The 23992-nt window shown below is 42.2% G+C and overlaps 1 protein-coding gene across 11 annotated transcripts in view; it reads right to left on the bottom strand.

The window, feature by feature from the left end:
• LOC128327415 (sodium/hydrogen exchanger 9B2-like) overlaps positions 1-23992 on the bottom strand; it is a 77946-nt gene that overhangs the window by 42133 nt on the left and 11821 nt on the right. For 10 of the 11 annotated variants that reach the window (XR_008308611.1, XR_008308614.1, XR_008308613.1 and 7 more), the window contains 10 exons: positions 22737-22875; positions 20253-20423; positions 16797-16939; positions 14765-14892; positions 14007-14182; positions 13119-13225; positions 11257-11406; positions 10434-10542; positions 9323-9459; positions 4277-6197 (listed from right to left, as the gene is read on the bottom strand). Coding sequence is in view for 1 of the 11 variants with exons in the window: in XM_053256216.1 (XP_053112191.1) it covers positions 5973-6197; positions 9323-9459; positions 10434-10542; positions 11257-11406; positions 13119-13225; positions 14007-14182; positions 14765-14892; positions 16797-16939; positions 20253-20423; positions 22737-22875 (1485 nt within the window). In the remaining 10 variants the exon portion in view is untranslated. Of the gene's footprint in view, positions 1-4067; positions 6198-9322; positions 9460-10433; positions 10543-11256; positions 11407-13118; positions 13226-14006; positions 14183-14764; positions 14893-16796; positions 16940-20252; positions 20424-22736; positions 22876-23992 lie in introns of those variants that run through there. The other variant, XM_053256216.1, reaches the window with a different exon arrangement.

The raw sequence follows: 23992 nt of genomic DNA on the forward strand, positions 1-23992 counted from the left end.
CCTGCAATGTCAGATTACTGTTTGGACCAGTGGAAGGCTGAGCGTGCATGGTTTCATAGCCCCATAAAGAACTGCAGTATTTAGGCTCCGTGACGGGGAGTGATTAACTGTTGGCTTACAAATTGATTTACATTTCTACAGTAGACATGACTTTGGTGCCACTTCGCTGCTTTTCAGGAGCATTAGAGATTGCACCTTCCTAATATTAATGGCTGCCCTTTTATTTGTGGGACTTTCACGTGAAACATTTGTGTTGTGGTGCTGGGACACCAGAAAAGTGCAAGTATAACTCTGCTAAAGTAGTGGGGCGTTCCTGCCTCTCACGCTGGAGGCCCTTACCCTCACCCTTTGTCAAGGGACCCTCCAGAATGGTGTGGGATGTAGTGTAAGGGGCTATGGCAGTAGTGGAAATGGGCAGAAATCAGAGGCTCTCATGTGAAATCCCACTCGTTCCTTCCACTCATACAAGGGAACTTCTGGATCTCAGCAATGGAATGAACATGTGCCCCAATTCTGTAAAACAGCACAATCTGCTTATATAGTCCATATTGCTACAAAGCTGCTGCCTATATTGGATAAAATGTGATAATGATTTGCTTTATTGTTAATTATTATTATTCCATAGGCAATAACTACTAACACTGCTGTTCATACCAATGAAAATAAGTTTACACCAATGTGTGTGAAACAAGAGGACAACAATGAATTTAAATTTATATCATTCTACTTATGTACCCTCTGGACCTCTTCGCCCAGCGTCTCATTTTTGTGTACACTTCCCATCATATTCTGATCTCCTTGGGTCTGTAATTTAATTCCTTCCTATATGTACCAGCATATACCCAACTAGTCCCAAACTCCATCCATAAGCTTTACAATATTAGACAAGTCACAATCTGAATTCTACTGACAGTATTTGATTGCTTCCCTTCTTATGGTATGGAAAACATTCAGTGCCCTATTAATGATAGTCAGACCAGTATTAATGATAGGAAGAGACTCTTGACTCAGCTAAATCTCAAGTGGTTTTTGTCCCCTGGGGGCTCAGGGCTCTGATTAAAGTGTCTTTTGCCAGTATGTCATTAAAGCAAATGCCAAAGACTTGCCCCAGTTCCTTTTCCCCAAACATTCCCACTGCAGATAAAACCCAGGTTTCTACTGAAACAACTTGCTCTGTTACTTCACTTCTACCAGGTGAAAGAGTTGTTTGTGAACTAGCCCCAGTTCACATGATCCAACAAATCATAGTGTTGGATTGTGATGAGCTCATGTGCTCAATTGTCCTCTCTCTCTGCACTCCCAGCTAAACATAAACTTCCTGATTTGTTAGATCAATGTTTTCCATAGTGTCCACACCAGGCAAGTCTGGTTTAAGCAATTCCAACAAACTGGGATATCAAACCATGGACTGCATTCAGATGTTGTGGTTCCAAATCATGGTTGCATGCTCATGCTTGCATGCTCCTTCCTCCACGTGTGATGAGAGGAGAATAGAAGCTTCTGGTTGTGGTTTGCAACATACTATACTTTGTCATTTTGTCTGAACCCAACAAATAATGTTTTACATAAACAATAGTTTGCTTGCAAATGAGGATCAAACCTGGGTATTGAACTTGCTCACCTTTCCTAAAATCCCAACTGGTTGGGCGTTAGCTTTCAAATTTTTATCATTATTTGACAATATAATTCCAAGCGCATCAATCAAAATTCACAGTATTTGGGCCTTCCATAAGCAAGTAGAGCAGATGCACATTGTATTTGGACTTTGCATATAATTTGTGTCCTCACCATCAGAATGAAGGAGCTTCGTGTCCTCCAGCAGTGCTATTTTTGAAATCTGATCTGAAGAAAGCCAGAACAGACTTTTCCTTTCCTAAGGATGAAGTGCTGCCAGCCTGAGGTGCAGGCTCAGATTTCAGTTTAAGAGGATTTCTAGCATGTCACCTACACACACCTAGCCTGATCCTTTGGTATCTTATATGCTTGGACAGGTTGCTGACTTGGTGTTGTATCCAAACTTTGTTGGATAGGATTTTAATTTTGCAATGCTTGCTCATTGTATATACAAACAATGGCCCTAATGTAGTTCTAGTTGTACTGTTTGTCTATGGCTAGTGGATCCACATAGGGAATATGCATCCCTGTCTGCATCAGATGCCTTCATTAAGTTAAAAGGAACCAGATGTATGCATTTGTATGTGCATCAGCCACATGCATGTCTCTCTCTTGTTGGGACTGATATTTTTATACACAGGCATTACAAAAGGTGTTATGATGAGCAACTGAATGATTTTAAAGGGTGTATGTGGAAGAGAGAGAGATCTGGCTCATCATTAAGCCAATCTATTGCTTTTATTTATTTATTTTTAGTACTTGACAACATATTTCTATGGCCTCAGACCTTTAGGAATTTTACATAAACCATCTCTCTTTAGCTGGTGGATCATGACTCAAAACTGGGTTATGGACTGACTTAATGAGGATCATGCCAGAAGTTGTATTGCGTCACAACTGGTGCATTTTTTTAGGTGAAGGTGACAGAGAAAGAAAAATTCTGGGACTTTTATAGTTAAATAGAAAAAGGGGACCCCATATTGCAGGCAAGGGTTAAAGGTTTCACAGAAGATAAACATTATACTCTATTGCTGCTATAAATAAATGTATTAAAATAAATAAATACATAATTGTCTGGAGATAGGAAGCTGCCATATATAAGCCCAGTCTCATTTCAGGCTCATGGAGCAACAGAGCACTTGCACATCATGTTAAATCACCTTTCTCCTACACATAAGCACAGCTATGATGGTGCACAGAGTTGTTTGCACTAGCACAACAATACAAGAGTAATACTTTCTGCAGGAGTGTTGGCCTCTAAACAGCTGACAATGTCCATACAATACAATCATGATGCACAATCAAAATTAGTTAAAAGAACAGAGTAAAAATGAAAGGGGGAGAGAGCGAGAGCACTCCATACCCAATTTAATCGAAAGGCACAGCTGAGCAAGTCTGTTTGCTTGAGCTGCCCGAAGGCCAGGAGCAGAACCAACCAACTGAGAGAGGGAGTTCTAGAGGCTCCCATACAGAAGGCCATGTCCTCTAGGGGAGCTCTCTTCTATTTAGCAGGGGGAGAACTGTCCCTATTCATCCTAGCAGAGCATCCTTGCCAGTGGCTTTTGCACAAGCAGAATCATGTCGGAACAGGTGGTCCTTTGAATATTTAGTGCCCAAGCCGTTTAGACTTTTACAGGTAATAACTCAGAATTGCAAACATATGGGAAACAAACGGGGAGCCAATACAACTCATACAACAAAGGAGTGGCATGTTCCACTTGAGAAGCCTCCAGTATCCTGGTTACAACGTTTTATACCAGCTGCAGTTTCCAAGCGCTCCTTAAAAGCAGCCCTACACAGAAGGCTACAGTAGTCTAACCAGGATATGACAAGACCATGGGTGATGGTGGCAAGATCTGCTTTCTCCAGGAAGAGTCACAAGCTAGTGTACAAGCCTAAGCTGCACAAAGGGGCTCCTGGCCACAACTCATCTGACAGCCGAGCTCAAAAGGACTCCCAGACTGCACACCTGCTCTTTCAGAAATGTCTCAACTTCAGTCCACCATTTTTGGACTGAAAAGCACATTGCATAACTCGATGTAGGCCACTACCTGATCTGCAACAACTTTCCACAAAACACCTAGCCTGGAAAAGGGTCAGGATGACTTGAAAGCTTGTACCCAAATTTTAAGTAAAAGTTGATCTAGCTAATATACCACCTTGAGATCTGGGTGTTCGGTGTATGGACACTCCTGAGACTCTGCTCAGTTCTGGGCCAATAGCTGTGTGGCGTTCCCATGCAATATCTAATGTTTTGCTTTTCTGTACATAGTACCTAAGCCATGTTCTGCACATATGTTCATTCAGTACATACAATCTTTTACCTGTGAATGTTTCATGTAATTTGGAAACACTTGTGGTTCCACAGCCGACAATAAGGCACTTTGGCACTCTAAATTATAAATAATAATTTTGCACATGATGCAGTTGGACATAATACACCACTTTGCATCTTTTATAAAAACATTTTCATTTATTTCTCTCTATATATTTTCAATATCAAATTTGTCATGAACTAGAAATAAAACAAGAGGAAAATACAATTGATTTACTGGTACTGGTTATCTGGGAAATGAAATTCAGTTCATAGAATTATGGGGGGCGGGGAGCTAATAATAAATAAAGCAAATGAATGCAACTTCACCTTTTACAGAATCCTTACCTGGGAGGTAGTTCAAGGACTGAGCTAGCACAGCCTGCTGCAGTAACATGGTGCACTTCTGTTGACTGACAACTGAACCCTCAGCAGGAGACAGCAGTCGGATTCTATTGCACTTTCACACCTCAGGAGGGTTGAAGTTGCAGGAAGGTTGATTTTGGCCTTGATGTATGAAGATGGTTTCTAAAGGTCTGTCTCCACTTAAGAGAAAAAGAATCTACAAGAGCATCCTTAAAGAATTGTGGAAATGTGGTCTGAATAAAGACTAGGTCTGGAAAGACTAATACATCCATTGTAACCAAAATGGAGGAAAATAAACTATATCTGAGCCTTTTGCTCCCCCTGGTGAAATATTTCTGAAAAGAATACAAAATGCACATTTTTAGCATTTGTTCTCTGTATTCCTTAAGAGCTGGTATCTAAGTAGATCTGTGTCGCACCTATGACAGCAACATTAGCAGGTATTGCTATTAGGGGAAAAGAATTAAAGAGCAGGGATGAGGGAAATGTTCTAATAGCTACAATTTCTAATGGTTCTGAGGGGAATGGCAACTACTTGCCATTAAACAGCAGATTTCATATCTACTGGGGCACAGTGGGCTGGGAAAGCATAGAAAATGTGAATTTGTTTCTATACAATGCCTGATACCACTTTTCTTTTATCCATTAAATGCTCAGCTTTGGAGTATGGAAAATATTTTTTGCAGATATGAAACTACAAATTCTTAAAACAGCACTTTATCACAACTGTGGTGAAGAAGGCAGAATTATAAGGTCTAAGTGTGGCTCTTGACTGGAGTTTTACTAAGATGTGTTGCTTGAGACACAGAAGTTTCCCTTGCCCTCATTTTTCTCATGTCTGCACCTACAAACTTAAGAAACTAAAACATCAGTTCTTCACTATGATCGGGATCAATCATTAGTCCTTTGGGATCAAAGATACCATTATAAAGGTGAGATATATTGTTGCAGATGGCTTCAATGCAACTTTCACTGTTTGTGTTTGTATAATGTATGTAGGAAATTGGGAATAAGACAAATTTGCAATGTCACATTTCAATGCATATCTGATACACAGGATTAGAAGATCAGTTTTGAGCTTTGTCAGCTCCATGTATGAGATCTATATTTATTCCACCATTACAGCACTTGCCTGGGTTTTGGGGGGTATTTTTGTTTTAAAGACGCAAGAAGGGAAACAAAGCATCAGTCTCTTCACACAGTTTATGGTAGTTCCAAAGACTGGGCATATACTATCCGTATCTACTGAAAATCAGGAAGTTGATTTTCATATCTGTTCCAAAATCCATGATCACCTTCTTAGTTGTTTATCTAGTACTGGTCTTGCCTTTCTTCTTGCTTCAAGACCTCCTTGTAAACTCCCGATCTGGAATGCTTCCTCCTTTCCTGTTAGCACTCGTATTTCCAAATCAGACCACTGATATATTCCAGTGACCAAATTACAAATCTTGCTTGTGAATGCTTTCCTCCAAAACCTCTAAGCCACAGATGGAGAGAAATCCTTGATGCTGGTTTCATATAATAATATTTTTCGATCAGTATTTGGGCTGCTGTTTTAGCAGTATCGCCAATGCAATCTATAGACCGTCAGGCTTCTTCAGACTAGTACAGGACACAATGATTCATAGACAGCCTGGAATAAATACTAGGCTGTCTTTGGCCATTCACTTATACTTCTCTATATTGGCGAGTGTATTTTAATTTGTTTTCCATTCTCTTGTTCACTGCCTTTATCGGTCTGATGGAGAAGTTTGGGTCCCGCCAGGCCTATTATCAGAGCTCCAGTTGGAGCTGTGGTGAGGATTGCCATGAAAGCTACTGTCAAGATATCCAGGCCATATTCTTCAAATTTTTTATTTTTTATGATTCGTGCAGTATCTAAGGCAAGAGAACCAACTGCAGCCTGCAAGAAAGGAAAAGTAATATGGTTTAGAAAATTGATTAAAAGAATCCTAAGTGGCCAGTTGAGGGACTCCCATTGTGGTGTGTAGAGGATGGGAGGGGGCATTTAAGTGCAAGTCCTTGTCACATGCAGGGTTTAAATTTTTTTAATGTTTTAAAACATTTTATAACATTTTATATTTTGCAACAACATGCCCAAATTGCCCTCTACCCCGCCCCCATACCCCCCCCCCAAGAAAGAAGAGGAAGGGGAAAGAAAGAAAGAAAGAAAAACAGAAGAAAAAAGGAAGAGAAGAAGGGAGAATCACCATTGCACTAGAAGATGTGGATAGGTCAGAAGGATTCTTATTCTAAGAAAAGATTAAGAAAGTTATCCCCAATTTCAGACCATTTATCCAATTTATTTACTTTTAAGAGGGCCCATTTTTCATGTGCCGCAAGCTTAAGCAGGTCCTGTACCCAATCCTCGCACCGAGGGGGATTGGGAGATTTCCACAGCCTCAATATCAACCTTGTGGCAACCAGCAGGCTCCACCAAAGCCATTGTTTAGAGCTGATGTAGGGGTTTGCAAGGCCAACAGCTCATCCCTTGCTGAAGCCTGATTACACAATGGGTACAGAACATAGCTATTCACCTCTCAATTGGTGTAGATCACGGGAATACATTATTCTAATGTGCCCCATGATCTGTCCTCTTAAACACCATTTTGAGTCCAATTCAAGCTAACCATTTTCACCTAGTAGGGATAGTCAAGCCCTGGGGTTCAAACTGGCTCACAGGCAAATAGAAATTAGTTGCTGAGCTGCAAACCGCTCTGGGCTACCGAAGAAAACCACAGGGCTCTGTGGTCGCCAATTTACCTTTACATGCCTTAAGCTTTTAGAGTGCCAATTAAAACTTTTTATATAGAATATGTTCATCAGGCCTTCTTGTCCTTTGCAATACAGTGTATTCGCTGTGTGTGACAGGAGATTCAGTGGGCATTTGTATATATATGAGGCCTAATAAAGTCTAGCTAAATGAATCTTTTTAGCTTTCCCTAAACTCTGTTGGCCATATTTTACCACCAAGTGCTAAAATGGGAAAACCACCAACAATCTCATCAACAAAAGCTGTCCCAATCACCTTAAGTACTACTATAATTGCTTTGGATTCTTTGTAAGATGGAGGGAAGGAGAGATAGCTAGACAGACAGACAGACAGATAGATACACACACAAACTAGCTGCAGTTAACATGCATTTATTTCAATGGGCGAGATCTATCTATTATTTTAACTCTCCCATGGCACCTAAATCTGCACAATTTTGCCTGGATTGTGCCCCAAATTAATATTCTGATGCTTGGGAGCATCTCCACAGTAGCTATTCATCCACAGTAGGTGGTGGAAGGAAAAAATTTATTCTCTTCCCAATTAGATTTCAGACATGATATCTTTATTCCTCAGGACCACTTTTTATCTGGCCAGCTCACAGCTTCTACACATGAAGTGCAACTATTGTTATAGATAAATTAAGTGAGCCTTTGCACGCCAAAGGTAGGAATCCCTTTGCTTAAAATGGGTGTGACATTGATCTTTCTAGATAACATTGTTACAGTGATGATAGTTTAACTAAAGCAACTGCTCTTATTAAAATGTTTTGGGTTTGGTTGTTTGTAACTTAATAAATGGAAGAATCAGCCTCTGAACCTAGCGATGAATCTTGTCCCTAGTCTCAACCCTGTCCTATCACTTTGACTTCCCCCATAGGAACATCTGAAATGTGGCCAGTGTTTCAGTTACACGGCTTAATAATTTCAGTGGGGCTCAGTGGCCAGTGCAGAGCCCATGAGGTCTTGCAGCTAATAAATAAGGCAAAGCAGGGTTGGTCAGGACAGCACCATGAACAGATCTATGGCATACACTGACCCAACAACAGTCAGGGACAGACTGAGCTTTTAATACCTCTGAGTTCATTTTTGCTGCTCATGTAAACCACCGGGCTTGCAGGCAAGCCCGGTGGTTTACAAGTGGCTAACCTGCTTGAGAAGCCCTCCCCTTAGCCCAGGTTAGTGGAGCAAGCGCTCTGCTAACCAGGGTTAACGTATCATGTGCTGCCGCACTACGGCAACTCATGAGGAGACACACACACACCCGACCGGGAGGCTAAAAAACTTACGGGGCCCTGCAGCCCCCGAACTCCCAAGCCCCCGCCGGCTCCGTGACAGAGCTGGCAGTCGTGTGGGCGGCCGATGTGGCTGCCCAGGCAAGGCTTGCTGATCGTCTGCAGGGAGAGCTGGCTTAGCTCTCTTAGTGAACCTAGCTACATAAACTGATGAATCTTTTAACAGTCAGTATGGTCTGATAGAGAGCTGGTCTTATTCCTGGCCACAGTCAGGATTTTCAGACTTGCACTTTCCTGCTGCTTCTGGGAAGGCACTTTTTTGCACTGAGAATGGGGTTGGACTAGAAAACTTGAAGGTCTCTTCTAACGCTAACATTCTATGATGAGGAAGACCATGCTTTCTAATTTTTAAGAAAGTGGCTGCCTATGCTCCACTAACCAGCCTAGTGCAAATGTAATCTCCTAACCATGGTTAAGAGATCAGGAGCATGTCACTGGCTCACACATTCCCATCTTCTCCCACCTGTGTGAATTCCCTCACCCATCCACAGTCTGCTTTAACCACTGCGCAGAATTACCTCTGTATTGGTGCTAACCATGGTTAATACTAACCAGGATTATCTTCAGAATTGGACTTTGAAACCAGGCTTTAAAGTGGGTTTGCAAACATATGAAGGAACCCAGTTTGTGCTGACCATGGTAAAAGGGCAACACAAAGGGAGGTGAAGGTTTGTATAGGAAGGAGGGGAAGAAGTTTATGAGCCCCAGATACGGTCTTGGCCTTCTAGTCATGATTAGAAGATTAGTCAGTACTTCTGCTACTTAGTCAGGAGTGACAGTCGTCAGTGAGAAGGTCCTAGAAGAAGATGGAAGATGCTTCAGATCCAGGAACAGATGAGTGGAGTGTAAGGTAATTATTTTTCAAGTAGCTTGCAAGGATCAAAATAATGTCCTTCCCACTAACAACAGCTAATTCGCTTTTTTGCCAAATCACAGGTTTGCTACAAAGGGTATACTCTACCTGGACAGTTGCTTTGGGGATCCATGCCAGTGCAACAAATACTTTCTCCTTGAAATTAAAGCCAGTGTGAGTCACCAACAGGAATGTGACAGTAATGCGTATAATTAAAGACAAACCCACTGTGCCCAGACAGAGCCCTGCAGTAGAGAAATATACTTGATTATCCCTTTAAAAAAACCAAACCAAACCAAACCCACCCTGATCTTCATTAGTAGGTTCCATCAAAAGCATGGATCATTTGTCAGGCAAGTGACCATGGTCCTGGTAAACAGTGACAGTAAACAAATATTGAGATGGAACAAGTGATTAAAAAAAAAATCCGATGGAGCAAGGTTAGGGGACAGTGCTGTAGTGCAGTGATTGGAGTGCTGGACTAGGAGCAGGGAGACCCGAGTTCAAATCCCCATTTAGCCATGATACTTGCTGGGTGACTGGGCCAGTCATTTAACCCTCAGCCTAACCTACCTCACAGGGTTGCTGTGAGGATAAACATAACCATGTACACTGCTCTAGGGCTCCTTGGAGGAAGAACGGAATATAAATGTAGGATCCTTGGAGGAAGAGCAGAATATAAATGGTTCTTTTAAGTGCAGCTTGAAACTAATTAATTACGATTGCACGTCTTTTTGCAATCCACATCCTCATTGATATAAGCTATCTGTTGATGGAATAATACACTAATTTAGTTATTCATACTTATTTTAAAATTTATATACCTCCTTTGTGCTTTAAAACAGGAACTCAAAGTGGGTATGTTTGTTCATAATAGTTAAAATATTACCCAAAATTCACATATCTTTCTCACAGGTAATCCCTCCGATCCACTCAAGACAAACAAAAATATAAGACTAGGGTATCATAGTGCCAAGTAATCGCGTGTGCCCTCTCTAACAATTGCTTAAACCTCCTTCTGAAGCCTACCACATACACTAAGAACCTTACACCAAGACAAAGTTGTATGATCTTAACCGATATCTTTAACATTAACTTTGCTTTTGCTTCAGGAACTACAAGTATTTTCAGTGTTGGATGAGCCAGTCCATTAGCTTATGCCAAAGGGAAGCGAGCTATCACATCATTCAATGCTACTGCTCTTCTAAACAAGACTTACCAACCGTTCTAGCTCCAACAGTGACAATTGATACTTCAGCTCCAATTAAACCAAAAAGAAAGGGTTGGAAAACCTGCCAGGCCATTGTAACAATTTCTTCTACCTCCCTCTGCAGGACAAAGAGTGGAGCATTACAAGAAGTGTTTTGATGTGGCACATGTGACATAGTAGCACATCCTTTCATGATGTTACATGTGGATTTTGAAAGGTAGTTAGTCCAAATTGAATAATTAACTTGCTTCAACTCTAGATGCTTCATTTGATCATTATTTACAAGAGTGCATCATACCCTTGAGAAATTTCAAGGCTAGAAGAATTACAAGAACATGGATTAAAGTACACCAATTAGAAAACTTTATAACACCATTGCATGTACTGGCTGAGCTGAAACTAGGTTGCTTTTTTTTTTTAAAGTGAATTTCAGTAGGTTGTCCCAGTATATAATTATTTGTCCAACTTTTATTTTACTTAGGACATTCTACAGCCTGATTTTCCATTTGTATAAATTCCCGTAAACTGTCAAACTCTATTCACTGGAACTCATTCCAACTCTAGTCACAGGCACAAATAGCAGTCACAGTGGGGATTTTTTCATCTCTTCATCAAGCTCAAAAGATGCAACCAGTCAGTTCAGTGGAGCTTGAATGAATGTCAAAATGCAGATGCTGAACCTTCTCCTGTACAAGGACCTCCCTTGACAAATCAGGGCAATTGAGTCTGAGAACTTACGAATGACCGGTGCTGCTGTAAAGCAGTCAATCTAGTTTATTTCTCACATTTTTAAAAAATTCCATGATTTCTCTGCTGTATGCTAATTGCTCACCTTCTCTTCAGACCATGCCATCCCAGCCAGAAAGGCCAAGACAACTGTGCATAGCCCCCCAGATCCAGGGAAACCAAAATATTTGCTGCCCAAAACAGCACCCATAGATAGACCTATTACAAAGAATGCTCTCTTCCATACAAGAAATGCCTGGGATCAGGGAAGAAAAAGGAAAGGAATATTAAAACATTTCTTTACATTTAAATTTGTTTGAAGAAAAGAAAACCTACTACAATGTTACTAGGAAGCTGCCCCAAATTGATGGACTCATGGTGTCAAGGTAACATTGAGTCCATTGAGTCCAAATTTTAAGCACTTGCAGACTTGAAGCTCAATCCTAATCTTATTTATCTACATATCTGCAGCCCTCACCATAATGATGCAGAAGTAAGCCTCAATAATTCAGTTGGATTTGTTTCCAAGAATTTCAGTCTTAAACTATGAAAGGAATGTGTTAAATCAGGAAAGGAAAGGCCTATGAAAGGAATGTGTTAAATCAGATGCTGACATTAAAAATTTTTGAGGTCAAACACAGCATTTTCCCATGTCCATTAGCAACCTTTTATGCATGAGGAACTTTATTATACCAATACATTAGAAATGATCTAGTGTAGTGGAAGAGTGCAAAGTGGGAAGGCCCCATTTAAAATATTGCAAATTATTGCATTATTTGCTTTCTTTTCACTTTTTAAAAGTGAAATAGCACTATTTCACTATTTAAAAATGAAAATAAAGGAATAATGGAGGAAAAAAGTATTTAAAACCCAATCCTTCAGGAACAAAAACAGACACTCCTGGACAATTCATCACTAATCCTCAAACTCATGCAACAAGAAACAATAAAATAGCCATGGCTTGCAAACAGCAGATTATTTATTTATTTATTTATTTATTACATACATTTCTATACTGCCCCAAACCAAAGTCTCGGGGCGGTTCACAATAATAAAACAATACAAAAACACGAAACATTAAAATCAATTACAACGCCAAAAAGCAGCCTAAAAACAAAAACAATTTACAGTATTTGAAATTTTAAAAGTTAAAAGGTTAAAGGGCCTGGTTAAAAAGATGAGTCTTCAGAGCCCTTTTAAAAACCACTAGGGATGGGGAGAGTTTTATGTCAGCGGGAAGCACATTCCAAAGTCTTTAACAACTTTAAGCACATGAACCCTGGAAAGCTTCAACAGGATTTTACCTTTACACATTGGACAGGCTGATGCTGCAGTTGTGTTTTATTGCCCCCCTCCACACACACACACAAAAGAAAGGAAAATAAAATCACAGAAATGAGTCTTGCCAAAAATATGGGAAGACCACAAACAAAATACTGGACTGTAATTTTTGATTTATATGTTTATATTGCCCTTCATCCTAAGACCTCAGGGCAGTTAACAACAAGATAAAACAATAAAACTCAATTAAAAACATGAACGCAGAACAAAATGTAGCCAAAAATTTAAAAAGAACAGGGACAGCACATTGGCCAAAAGCCTGAGAGCGAGCCATACAGATCTCATCCATGAGCAAGTTCCACAGCCTGGGGGCAATAACTGAGAAGGCCCTGTCCCGTGTACTCGACAAACAGGCCTCAGCAGGTGTTACTATGTGGAGCAAAGCCCTCCCAGCCGATTTAGTCAGGTGGTTAGATGCAGCTGGGAGCAGGTGGCCCCTAAGGTACCTGGGGGCCCAAGCCATTGATCTGACACTGTCACCATGAGTGAAAAAAGGGAGAGAAAGAGCTTAGGGGGAAGCAGTCTACTCTAAAAGTCAAGCAGTCTTGACTATTACAAATCAGATCATGGGTAGTTTTAACACTTCTCTTCCATTCCACTTTTCAACAGCTTTTTTTTTTTTTTTACCTGATCCTTACTTGGAAAGTAACAAATAAAAATCCCTAGAAAGCCACCAGCTGCTATACCAAGTCCAACTTCCATCAGACCTTGGAGGAGAGAGTACATTGTGGAGCCTGTCCAAACACAGCAGAGGAAAAAAGGTTCAAACTGCTTGTAATATAATAGCTGTGCTCGCACTTTATAAGAATAGTCCAAAATATTGACTCGTGTGGCAAAAGGTGAGGTGGCAGAAAATGGGTAGGACTAGAAACAAAAGGTCTTCAGGTCCAAGCCCCTCTTCCAAGACAGTATCAGCCTTCCTGGAGATCAACCAATCTTTAAATGCCAGTGCATCACAAAGAAAAAATGCAGTATGGAAAGGTATTTGCACAAGACTTAGTGTGAATGGGCTCAAGAAAGTGTCACCTGCTGCAGAGAACAACAGTTCTTTTCCTTGACCTTACCTTTACCCCTTGGGTTCACTGGTGGGTAAATGGGCTGGCTATACTCATGAGCTCGCATTCCATGGGTTAGGAATTACCCTTCTATGGGCACGGCACAGCACAGCCATATTCCCGGTAGACTGGCCCTCTCTTTACCTGTCCCTGCTTGCCTCTACTCTAGGACCCCTGCTTTGACTCCTCAAGTACTTCCTGTAGTGAGTCAGTCCTCTTCGTTTCCACCTAGAGAGAAGATGGAAACATCTCTCTCTCTCTCCCTACCTAGTCATTATGTAGCTGATAGATAGAATAGGTCTTTCCTATCTCAAATGTACTTCACCAATAGATCAATTTAGTTTGGACTCTACAGTGATCTCCATGTGTGTTACTGAAATAGCTGCAACAACTAAACTCTGCAATCTGTAACTGGTGTGGTAGCTTCCTTAGTGCTTTGCTAAATAATCATGTACCGTACCTTGGGAGAAGCCCATGGCTAAGAAGGTGTTGAAGCCTGTGATGGCCACGATATCATCCAAACTGGCAGCAGCTATTAGCAAGGTTGGGATGCCTTTGTCAACACCATATCCTCTCACTTTTAAGCTTAGCATTGAAAGAACAACAATGGCAGGAGACACAGCACCTAAAACAAATCTGAAAGTAGACAATATCAGCCCTTTGTAAACATAAAAATAAAAAAAGAACAGCATCCAGACTAATTAATCCTGACCCAGCACCTTTCAATCAATGAAACAAGTTAGTCAAGACTAACTTAACTCCCATAAATGTTAATGGGACTAAGTCAGTACTTAGTCTGGATACTGCCCAATAATTAAGAGTGCATTTGTGGAAAGACACTTCTTTCCTCCTCCTCTCCCCACAGTCACAATCTTGCTCTCCAAATTATAAAAAGAAAGAAAAAAGTGTGTTATCTTTTCTGCATTTTGATTCTCATAACTGCCATTTCCGAATCAATCCACTATGCAGCATTCCAAGCACTGTCAATCACATTGGTTGGAGAATGCAAACCAATATGAGGTTCTAGTTACACTACAGCAAACTAGTTATCCTTCCCATTATTATATTATCAACACTCAAAGAACCCAAACAAGTAAACAGGAAGGCCCTAAATATACAGGACTCTGGATGTTGCCTTCTGTGTTTAAGATTAGGATGGAAGCATTACTAGAAGAAACATATTGTTTGCAAGCAGGATAATCCCGAGTTGCCCCTTACCCTAACATAAACGCCCATTCCCATGGAAGTTTCAAGAGAAAGTGAGATAGGACAGCTGCCGCACAGGATTCAATGATGCAGGGCCCCAAGCTCAATCTGAAGCAGACAGCTTTTAACTTATTCAGAGCCTGAAAGATAAAACACATTGACAATTCAGAAGAATGTTCGTGTCCGTCAGAAACAAAACCCTTTGAGATATGCTCTGTTGGACACAGCTTCTACTATATAGTAGTATTATTAGGCAGGATTAATAGAGAATCAGAGCTGGTTCCAGCTGTTTAGGGTGAAGACAGATGTAAGATTTTTAGTCTTTCTCTGCAGTGTGAGCTCAGCTTCTCAGCTTACATTCCAGACAAACACATTCCAGCAAATCGCTTACTGGATCAGCAGTAAGACTTGCCCCTACCCTCATGCATTAGGTGCCCCCCTCCTCTCTCCAGCTTCATGTGTACATATTGCTATACTCTGCCCACTTCCCCACGCCCCACTTCCCCAAGCCTTTGAGTGTTTCCTCTAAGGCAGGGTTTCTCAACGTGTGGGTCCCCAGATGTTATTGGACTTCAACTCCCATAGGGAATTATGGGAGTTGAAGTCCAATTACATCTGGGGACCCACACGTTGAGAATCCCTGCTCTAAGGCATGCGCACATGCACAGGCTTTCTGATGTCCACTCAGTTAATTTTAGATCCCATTCAGATTGAATCAGGAAGGTCCCACTCTGAATATCCCTGCTCACACACTGCCTTGATATTGCTGCCCAGAACAATTCATTCCGCACACAGATGAAAACACAGAGAGAACACTGCTTCCCTCAGCAGTATAGAGTTCCACAGGCTTTGCTAACAGGCTTAGTTCTCTTCTAATGACTTCACTGGAGCCTTAGCAGTGTTTTGGTAATATTTGCTCTATTTACAAGCGAGCATAAGTGGAGACAAACAACAGGCATTCCTATAAGGCTGAAGATCCTTTGTATCTTTTGCATAAAATGAGACGCACTCATGCATACGTGCATAACTTGGGCAGACTTCCATACTGAACCTCCAGTTGCATCTAACTCAAGCTAGAAACTCAAGCTAGAAACAGTTCTCTCTCTTCCAAACTGTGAACTCCTGTTTCTCCCACACACTTCTGCCCCCTCCCTTCAGCTAGACAGCATCACTTGCTCCCAACTCTGATGGGTATCTCTTTCAAAGGAAATCCCCATATCAGGAAACTATCTTTTCACCATTAGCTCTCATTAATAAAACATTAACTGACTATCATGGACTATGAACCTACCAAACAAAGGAATGGCTGGCCAGCAGCTGTAACAATACATTTTCTTATATGCTCATTTTCTACCAAAAATAGCCCCCACAAACATTTGGAGAAAGAAAAAAACAGTGGTAAAGTTGCTTCAGAGATTAAGGTATGTGTTTGTGATATCATTGGTGCTAGCCAATAGACACCTTCCACAGCTATCATTTGTCCATTTCAAACATATGGTGGAAATGTGCAGAACAGGTTTTTCAGAACTTGACTCAGAAGAAAAAATGATACAATTGTACTGAATGAGGTAGGGATGCTTTCACAGCACTCCATCCTTTTAAAAAATGTTGCGCCTGTTTTCATGCTTAACTAAGACTGCAACATTTATGGACAGTGTCTGAATCCAAAGGAAGCTGGTTTGACTTCTACATATATTCCTCTCATTCCCTGTATTCAGCAAATGTTTCCAGTGTTTAGAGAGGAGTGGGATGGGAAATTAAGACCAGGATATTATCTAAGGGATATATGAGATAGGGAATGGTTCTGGAATACAGGACATTACTCTTAGTTGTAGTTTTCACTTTGCTTCTATGCGGTTATTGAAAAAAATCACTGCACCAGTTTTCTTGATGGCCTTCATAATGGGCAACATTTCACATTTAGAACTGTTGAGTAGAGCTCTGATCAAGTTGGTCAAGCCTCACTAGGGTTTAATTATCCTCAGTTTCTGAAAGAGTTGTAGCATACGGTTTTGTATTTGTTAAAGACCAGTTGATACTGCACCTTTGGGTCAAGGCCAAGTCCAGCAAGGGCCAAGATAATGGCGAGGGCCATATTTCTCAGGGCAGCTGCCCATTTCACGTTGATTTGGACTATCTTACTGGTGAATGGGATGTTTCTAATGAGAAATCCAGCAAGCAACATCCCTAAATGGAACAAAGAAAGGCAATATTATTGACTTTCCATCACAGGTGGCAACAGTATCTGGAAAGTTCCATTTATCTGATTGTTTTCTTTCTCCTCCAAAGAGCACAAGCATACATGGTTCTCTCTACCCTTTATTCTCACCCCAAACCTGTGAGATTGTTTAGACCAGGAGTGGCTTTTCCATGGGGCAAGATGAGGCAGCTGCCTCAGATGTAGGCGTGAGGAGAGGCAAGCTCAGACCCCCCTGCCAGGGGCGTAACGAGGCTGGAGTGGGCCCAGAGACAAAATTTTAAAATGGGCTCCTCGCTGATACACACACACTCACTTCACATTTGACTTGCCTTTGGGGGCCCCCTTGAGGCGTGGGGGCCCCCAGGCAGCCGCCTCCCCTTGCCTAATGGTAGTTACGCCCCTGCCCCCTGCCACCATGGGTACCACCCCACAGGCCTCCCTGTCCTCTCCACTGGAGCATACTGTTCATTTCCTCTCCTTGTCCCGCTATCCTGTGACTCTTTGTTTTTCTCATCCCCGGCCGTCAGGAGTCAGAATCACCCCTGCCTTATATGGTGGGACGATCTGAGGGTACTCACATCTTGCCACTGCCGCTGCCTCTGCAGCACAGCCAGAGAATGCTGAGCACCCACCTGCAAATGGGGAAGCAACATATGAAGCCTATTCACACAAGCAGTCGAACCCAGGCTAGGGCAGCCCAGCCTGGGTTGGGCTGCTCGTGTGCAGCGCCGGGATTGAGCCCAATCCCGGCACTGCCCTCCTGCCCAATCCAACTTTTAACCCTAGCCTTTAGCTGGGGTTAAACAAACCTGCGGTTATACTAACCTGAGGTTCATTTAACCTTGGCAAGTGATCATAAGAACAATTGCCGCTGGGTTAAAAGGCTTTTCCCTGGCCTGCCAGGCCAGAAGCAAGCCAGGGGGAAGGAGTGGCCATGCCGGACGCAATACATCCTGGGATGCAGGGAGGGGGAAGTTCTTCCACTCCCGGCTACAGCATTTGCCACACCACCGCTCATGTGAGCGTGTGGCACGGCAAAGGCACAGATGGCCACCACTCATCTGCCAGGGAATGCCTGACTTCTCTGCAGTCCTTGGGAGCGGCAGCCAGAGGTTGTGTGCATGGCCTCAATATGTCCCAAAAGCTTGAGAGAGAGAAAGAGCATGTCAGCAGAATAATGAGTATTCTACCTCATGGACTCTACAATCAAATAGAAGCTGATTGCAGGAGTTATTTTTAGTTCAGTGAATCAGTTCAGTACTGATACATTCCTTTACGTGGAGTGGGCAGGAATACTGGATTGGGGTGAAAAATGGGGGGTTCCATTTGATTGTGAGAGTTATTCAGTCCAGTCCAGTCAAGATCAAGCAAGTTTATATTCCATAAGTTTCCATGAGAGTTAAGTAGATGTAATCAATGCAATTTACACAGAGGCATCCTTTCCATTGGGCTTCCAGGTGGAAGTCCGGACCCCCACCTTGGGGGCTCCCAAATTCCCTCCCTGGTTGGGTGCGGAGGAGTGGTGGGCCATGCAGTGCGGCGCTGCCTCTGGCCTGCTGGCAGGACCATACTATGCCATGCCAGGACTTGAGAGTCGCACCGCATGACCATGCCTCTGGCTTCTAAAAATTGCAGCAGGCACACAGGCGGAGTTGGGAGAACTAAAACAGTGGTAGTAGGAACAGGCCAGCCCCAGTGAGGGGGTGGAATCTGTGGCGCGGCATCAATCCTCCTGCAAAACTGTAAGTTTTCAATTCTTTCCCCCGCCCCACCACCACCGCCACACTCAGCTTTTGTTTGTTCATTTTATTTTATTTTTAGGCATGGCAGGGGTAAGTTGACAATATTTCTGTCTTCTCCAATGCTGGACTTTGCACTCTGTGCAAACACACCCAAGTTTTCCATCAAGCATATGGAATCATGACTGCCGCTTGGTAGGCAAGCTGGCTGAGCAGAAGAAGTGTTTCTGTTCATCCCACAGGACAGCAGAAATAGAGGGGTTGATTTGTGCGTGCTTTTGGTTTCAGTCAATTTTGGTCAGCAAATTTTTGTTCCTCCCTGGATGGAGAGTTAGCTTTGTAGCAAGCATGGATTTTCCCCTTTGTTCTACTTTGGTCTGAATTTGAGTAAATGTGCTTAACTTGATTTTATTATTTTATTTATTTAACATATTTGTATACTGCCCAAAACGCAAGTGTCTGGTGGTTTACAACAATTTTTTTTAAATTTTGTTTACAACAAAATAAAAACTTTATGGGTCATGTGCAAAGTAATTGTAAATGTGAATATGGCCATAACTATCTCATTGTGGAACATACTACCCACCTTAGTTTCCTGCATTACTCACCTGCACAGGTAGTGGATTAATGCCTCGAGGTGTGGTGATACATATGAAGCTGTTCACATGAGTAGCCCTACAGGGGTAGGGCTGCTTGTGTGAACCATTGGGATTGTAGCCAATTCCAGCTCTGCCTCACTGGGTAGTCCAGGGTTTTTTACCCAGACATTTACCTGGGTAAAAGGGTGAAGGTGCACCCTTCTACCCAGATCCCCGGTCGTGTGTCTGCTTGGGCTGCTTAGAGATAGACACAGACACAGACTTGGGTGCTTAGAGCACCTGGCTGAGGGGGAATCTCTCAATGCACTGCACTCCTCGTGTGGTGCATTTAGGGATATCTGAAAGCTGGGCTGTGTTTTCCCAACCTTCAGAATGCTGCACAGATTGTGTGGGCGCACAAGCCGTGCAGCCCACAAAGAAAAGACAGTCTAGGGCACTGTTTCTTAACCTTGGGCCCCCAGATGTGGATGGACTACAACTCCCATCATCCCCAGCCATGTCCATTGTGGCTGGGGATTGTAGGAGTTGTAGTCCATCCACATCTGGGGGCCCAAGGTTAAGAAACCCGGGTCTAGGGGAAGGTGCTCATGCCTTCCCCACCAGCCCGGCAAAGAAGGTCATATGAACGACTCTAAAGATATTGCTCACAACAAGTCAATCGTATGCTCCGGTTCAGGCCACACCAGTTTCATTGGCAGCTTTATGAACCAAGCCCATTTATACTTAAGGTGCACTAAGAGGTACCCCTTGTTGTTTGGCTCACATTATAATCCCAGTTACGGATTGCTCAAGGGATCAAGTGCAAAACACCTCTGTGTAGTTAACAAATAAATATCAGTCATAAAGAAGCTGTTAAGAGCTTGTGTCAAGGCATTCTTATTCTTTAAGAAGGGGAAAGGCAAAGAAATGTTTAAGAGCTAAGGACATTTTATTTCAGTAGCCATCGACGATGTAATACTTACCAAGAAGGCGAGGGAATGGAGGCAGACCAGGTAATTTAATTAGCAGCATAAGATTACCACCAATTAAAGAACAAAAGAAGAGGAACAAAAGTCCAAAGAGGTTCCCACCAGGAAGACTCTCCTTGCCTGAAACAGACCAAACCACAGCCCAAACCACGGCTACTGCTGCCACTGGAAGAAATGGAGGGCGGGAGGTGAGTTTAAACGTTCCTCAGAATACTTTTTAGCTTTTGTTGATACATTCATAAAGCATCTAGAATAGAAGGTGATCTCTAGTGGAAGAAACAAAAATGGTGCTTGTAATGCCAATTCTTTTCAGTGCCATTTTAAATTTCCTTATCTGTTTTTTCATCTATGGCTTTCACCAAATGCTAAGGCTTGTTCCTAGGTAATCTGCACCATCCACTGGATTACCTGCAAGTTGGCTGATGTACAACCCATGCCATGCAACTGAGACCATAGACCAGTGTGAATGCTCATGGGACTGCTGCCCTAGAATCTGAATGGGGTTTAGAGAGATTTAAGTACCATATCTTCCCACAACACACTGTTCCTCATTTCAGAGCGGAAATAGCCTTTGCAGTCTGTCATATTTTAGGTTATAAAGTTTTATTAGCATAAGGGAATGTTCACACTTACTCTTCTATACTATGTCATAAATAATGGGATGGATCCAAAGGTTCCCTTTCTCTAGAGGCAGGGTTTCTCCAATGGAAGGGCATCTTCCTCTGGAGGAAAGACCCTTTAGATACAAGACATCACCCCACCCCCAATAAATAAATAAATAAATAAATGCAACAAAGAATATTGTGTGTGTGTATACACACAAACACACATACTGTATACATACACACACGCAATATTCTTTGTTTTTATTTATTTATTTATTTATTTATGCACACACTGCTGAAGCAGAGGTATGACTGAGTTGACAAAATGGTTGAGAACCTTCAGAAGGCAGTCTTGTTCTTGGAAGAAGAACTATCAACTTTAGCTGTGCCATAATTTTGCTTGAGCAGCAAAACTTTCCCCAGCAAATGCCTTTGAGGCAGGATGCTTAGTAGATATTTCACTCATTGCTTAGGTTTGAATCCTATTGAGTTTTGCTGATTGAATTTTTTATTGTCCTTCAGGCCAAACTACATGTTGTGTTTAGTTAAGTGTGTCATTAAAGCTGATGTGCTTTGATTTGTTTGCTGAATGTGGGTGGGGTGGGGTGGGGTGGGCTAGGTTGGGTGTGCGGAATCCAGATAGGGGAAAGGACCGTTAACCCTTGGCGCCCACCATGATTGTAATCGAGACTGGACACCCCTAAGAGTTGCTATTGGTGCCAATGGTAGTTTCCCTTCAATGGTGAATAGCAGTCACAGAGTAGGTGGAGATGATTTCACATGGGAGTGGCTGAAGTCTTTGCCAGCTCTGCTGTCTAAGATCCTTTTAACTGGAGGTGCCAGTCCAGGAACTGAACCTGGGACTTCTGCATGCAAGAGCAAGTACTCTTTCACTGAGCTGGGGTGCCTCTCTCCTCTCCAACATGGAAATTTTCCATATGGAGCACAACTATGACATGAAGGCAGTCGCAAACTAGTCTCCCTCCTACCCACTCCCACCCCACTCCACACATACACAAAATCGTATTACAGCTGTGAGAGAACTGTGCAGTGTCAGGCACTAATAGTTTGAACCGATCTTAAGGATCCCCCCAAAGCTTTTCACTGAGCAAGTATTTCACATCTAAACAGAACGTTCTTTAACTATCAAGTGTATTTCTTAAGATAATATGTGTGTTTATAGACATTTGTTGTTTTTAAGAGTTACCCATCCTGAATGTAAGCTACAAGAATTATACAACTGCAGCCTACAATTATAGGCTACAACACCTGGGGCTTTTTAGTTTAGAAAAAAAGAGGACTGAGGGGAGACATGATAGAGGTCTATACAATTATACATGGTGTGGACAGAGTGGATAAAAAGAAATTTTTCTCCCTCTCTCATTACACTTGAACCAGGGGTCATCCCATGAAACTGATTGCCAAGAAATTCAGGACCGACAAAAGGAAGTACTTTTTCATACAATGCATAATTAAATTAACCTATGGAATTATCTCAAGATGTGGTGACAGCCAACATCATGAATGGCTTTAAGAAGGGTTTAGACAAATTCATGAAGGACAAGTCTATCAAGTCTATAGGCCACCTCCAGCCTAAGAGGCAAGATGCCTCTAAAAACCAGTTGCAGGGGAGCAACAGCAAGAGAGAGGAAATGCCCTTAGCTCTTGACTGTGGGCTTCCTAGAGGCATCTGGTGGGCCACTGTATGAAACAGGATGTCAGACTAGATAGGCCTTGGGCCTGATCCAGCGGGGCTGTTCTTTTGTTCAGATGAACAATCCATAAAAAGCAGGCAATCCACAGAGAACTAAAGGGGGAGGGCTATATTTGCTCTTACTTTAGCATTCCTGCCTGTCTCCTTTCTCTTACATACCATTTGTTATTGTTATGGCAATTATGCCTTGTGGGGGACAAACACATAGGTGCCTTAGTTTCCCTGGTTTCTTTGACTCAGCCACAGGTTCCTGAAATTGCTTTCCATCGGCATCATTGGATTCTAAGGGACTGGGTTCCTACATTAAAACAAAGAAATATTCTCAATAACAGTAAAACACAGCTTTCCAACAAGATACAGGAAGTCCTTGACTTGACACTCTGAATTAAGATGAATGGCACTTTAGACATTTGTAAATTGACACCTTGGTTCAACTTCACAATGCATTTCAACTTTGCAACAGTTGTTGCGGGAGGGGAGGCTCGAATAGAAGAGGAGGCGACATTGTCATTGAAATTGGTGGTCCTGGTGGCAGCTGCTGCAGTGTCTAAGCTATGCAGGGATTGGCTGACTTACTGATTGACTGATTGCCTAAGATGCTCCCACCTCTGCCACTTCAGCTCCTCCTACTCTAGGCTCAGCTTCCAAAAATAGTTTTCAGGAACCAATTGTATCATAAATCTGAGGACCTCCTATATCAGATAACTGAGGGCCAAACCGTACATTACCTTAAACCTGTCTGTAACAGATGGGCTTAAATTAGGAAGTGGATCAAGAATATAGTCTTATTAAGCCCTTAAACAGCCTTGCAGGGTGTGGGGAGCTGATTTGGTGCAGAAGCATGGTGCCCAGAAAGGGGGAGATTAACATGTTCCTCCCCATTTGTTTTTGCATTGAGAATTTCTCTGAAGTGACTATTTGCCCCCAAAGTGCTTATTTCTGTAAATCGACTCTTTGGAGCAAATTGATGTGGAGGGGGCAGGGCAGGCTCAGCACAAAAACAGTGAAGCAGAAAAATGTTTTTGAAACCATCACAACACACTAGACTTCCACACCAAATTGGCTGCACACTGCTGCAGCTACTTTAAGCCTGTCATCTATGCTTTATTTCTTACTGGGAAGTAAATGCCTCTTTGCCCCTAGGTGCCTCTTTGCCCCTGCTAACTGGGCAAAGAGGCACCTTTTACCGTGGTGATTCTCTTTATTTAGCAGGGGGAGAGTAACTGGCCCTATCCACCCACAACACAGCAACCTTCCACTGGCTGTTAGTGGTGTCTATCTTGTTTTTAGAATGTGAGCCCTTTGGGGACAGGAAGCCATCTTATTTATTTATTTATTTATTTATTTATTTATTTATTTATTTTATTTCCTAAACCGCCCTGAGCCATTTTTGGAAGGGCGGTATAGAAATTGAA

This window comes from Hemicordylus capensis, chromosome 5, assembly GCF_027244095.1.
Source record: "Hemicordylus capensis ecotype Gifberg chromosome 5, rHemCap1.1.pri, whole genome shotgun sequence".
Classification (NCBI taxonomy): domain Eukaryota; kingdom Metazoa; phylum Chordata; class Lepidosauria; order Squamata; family Cordylidae; genus Hemicordylus; species Hemicordylus capensis.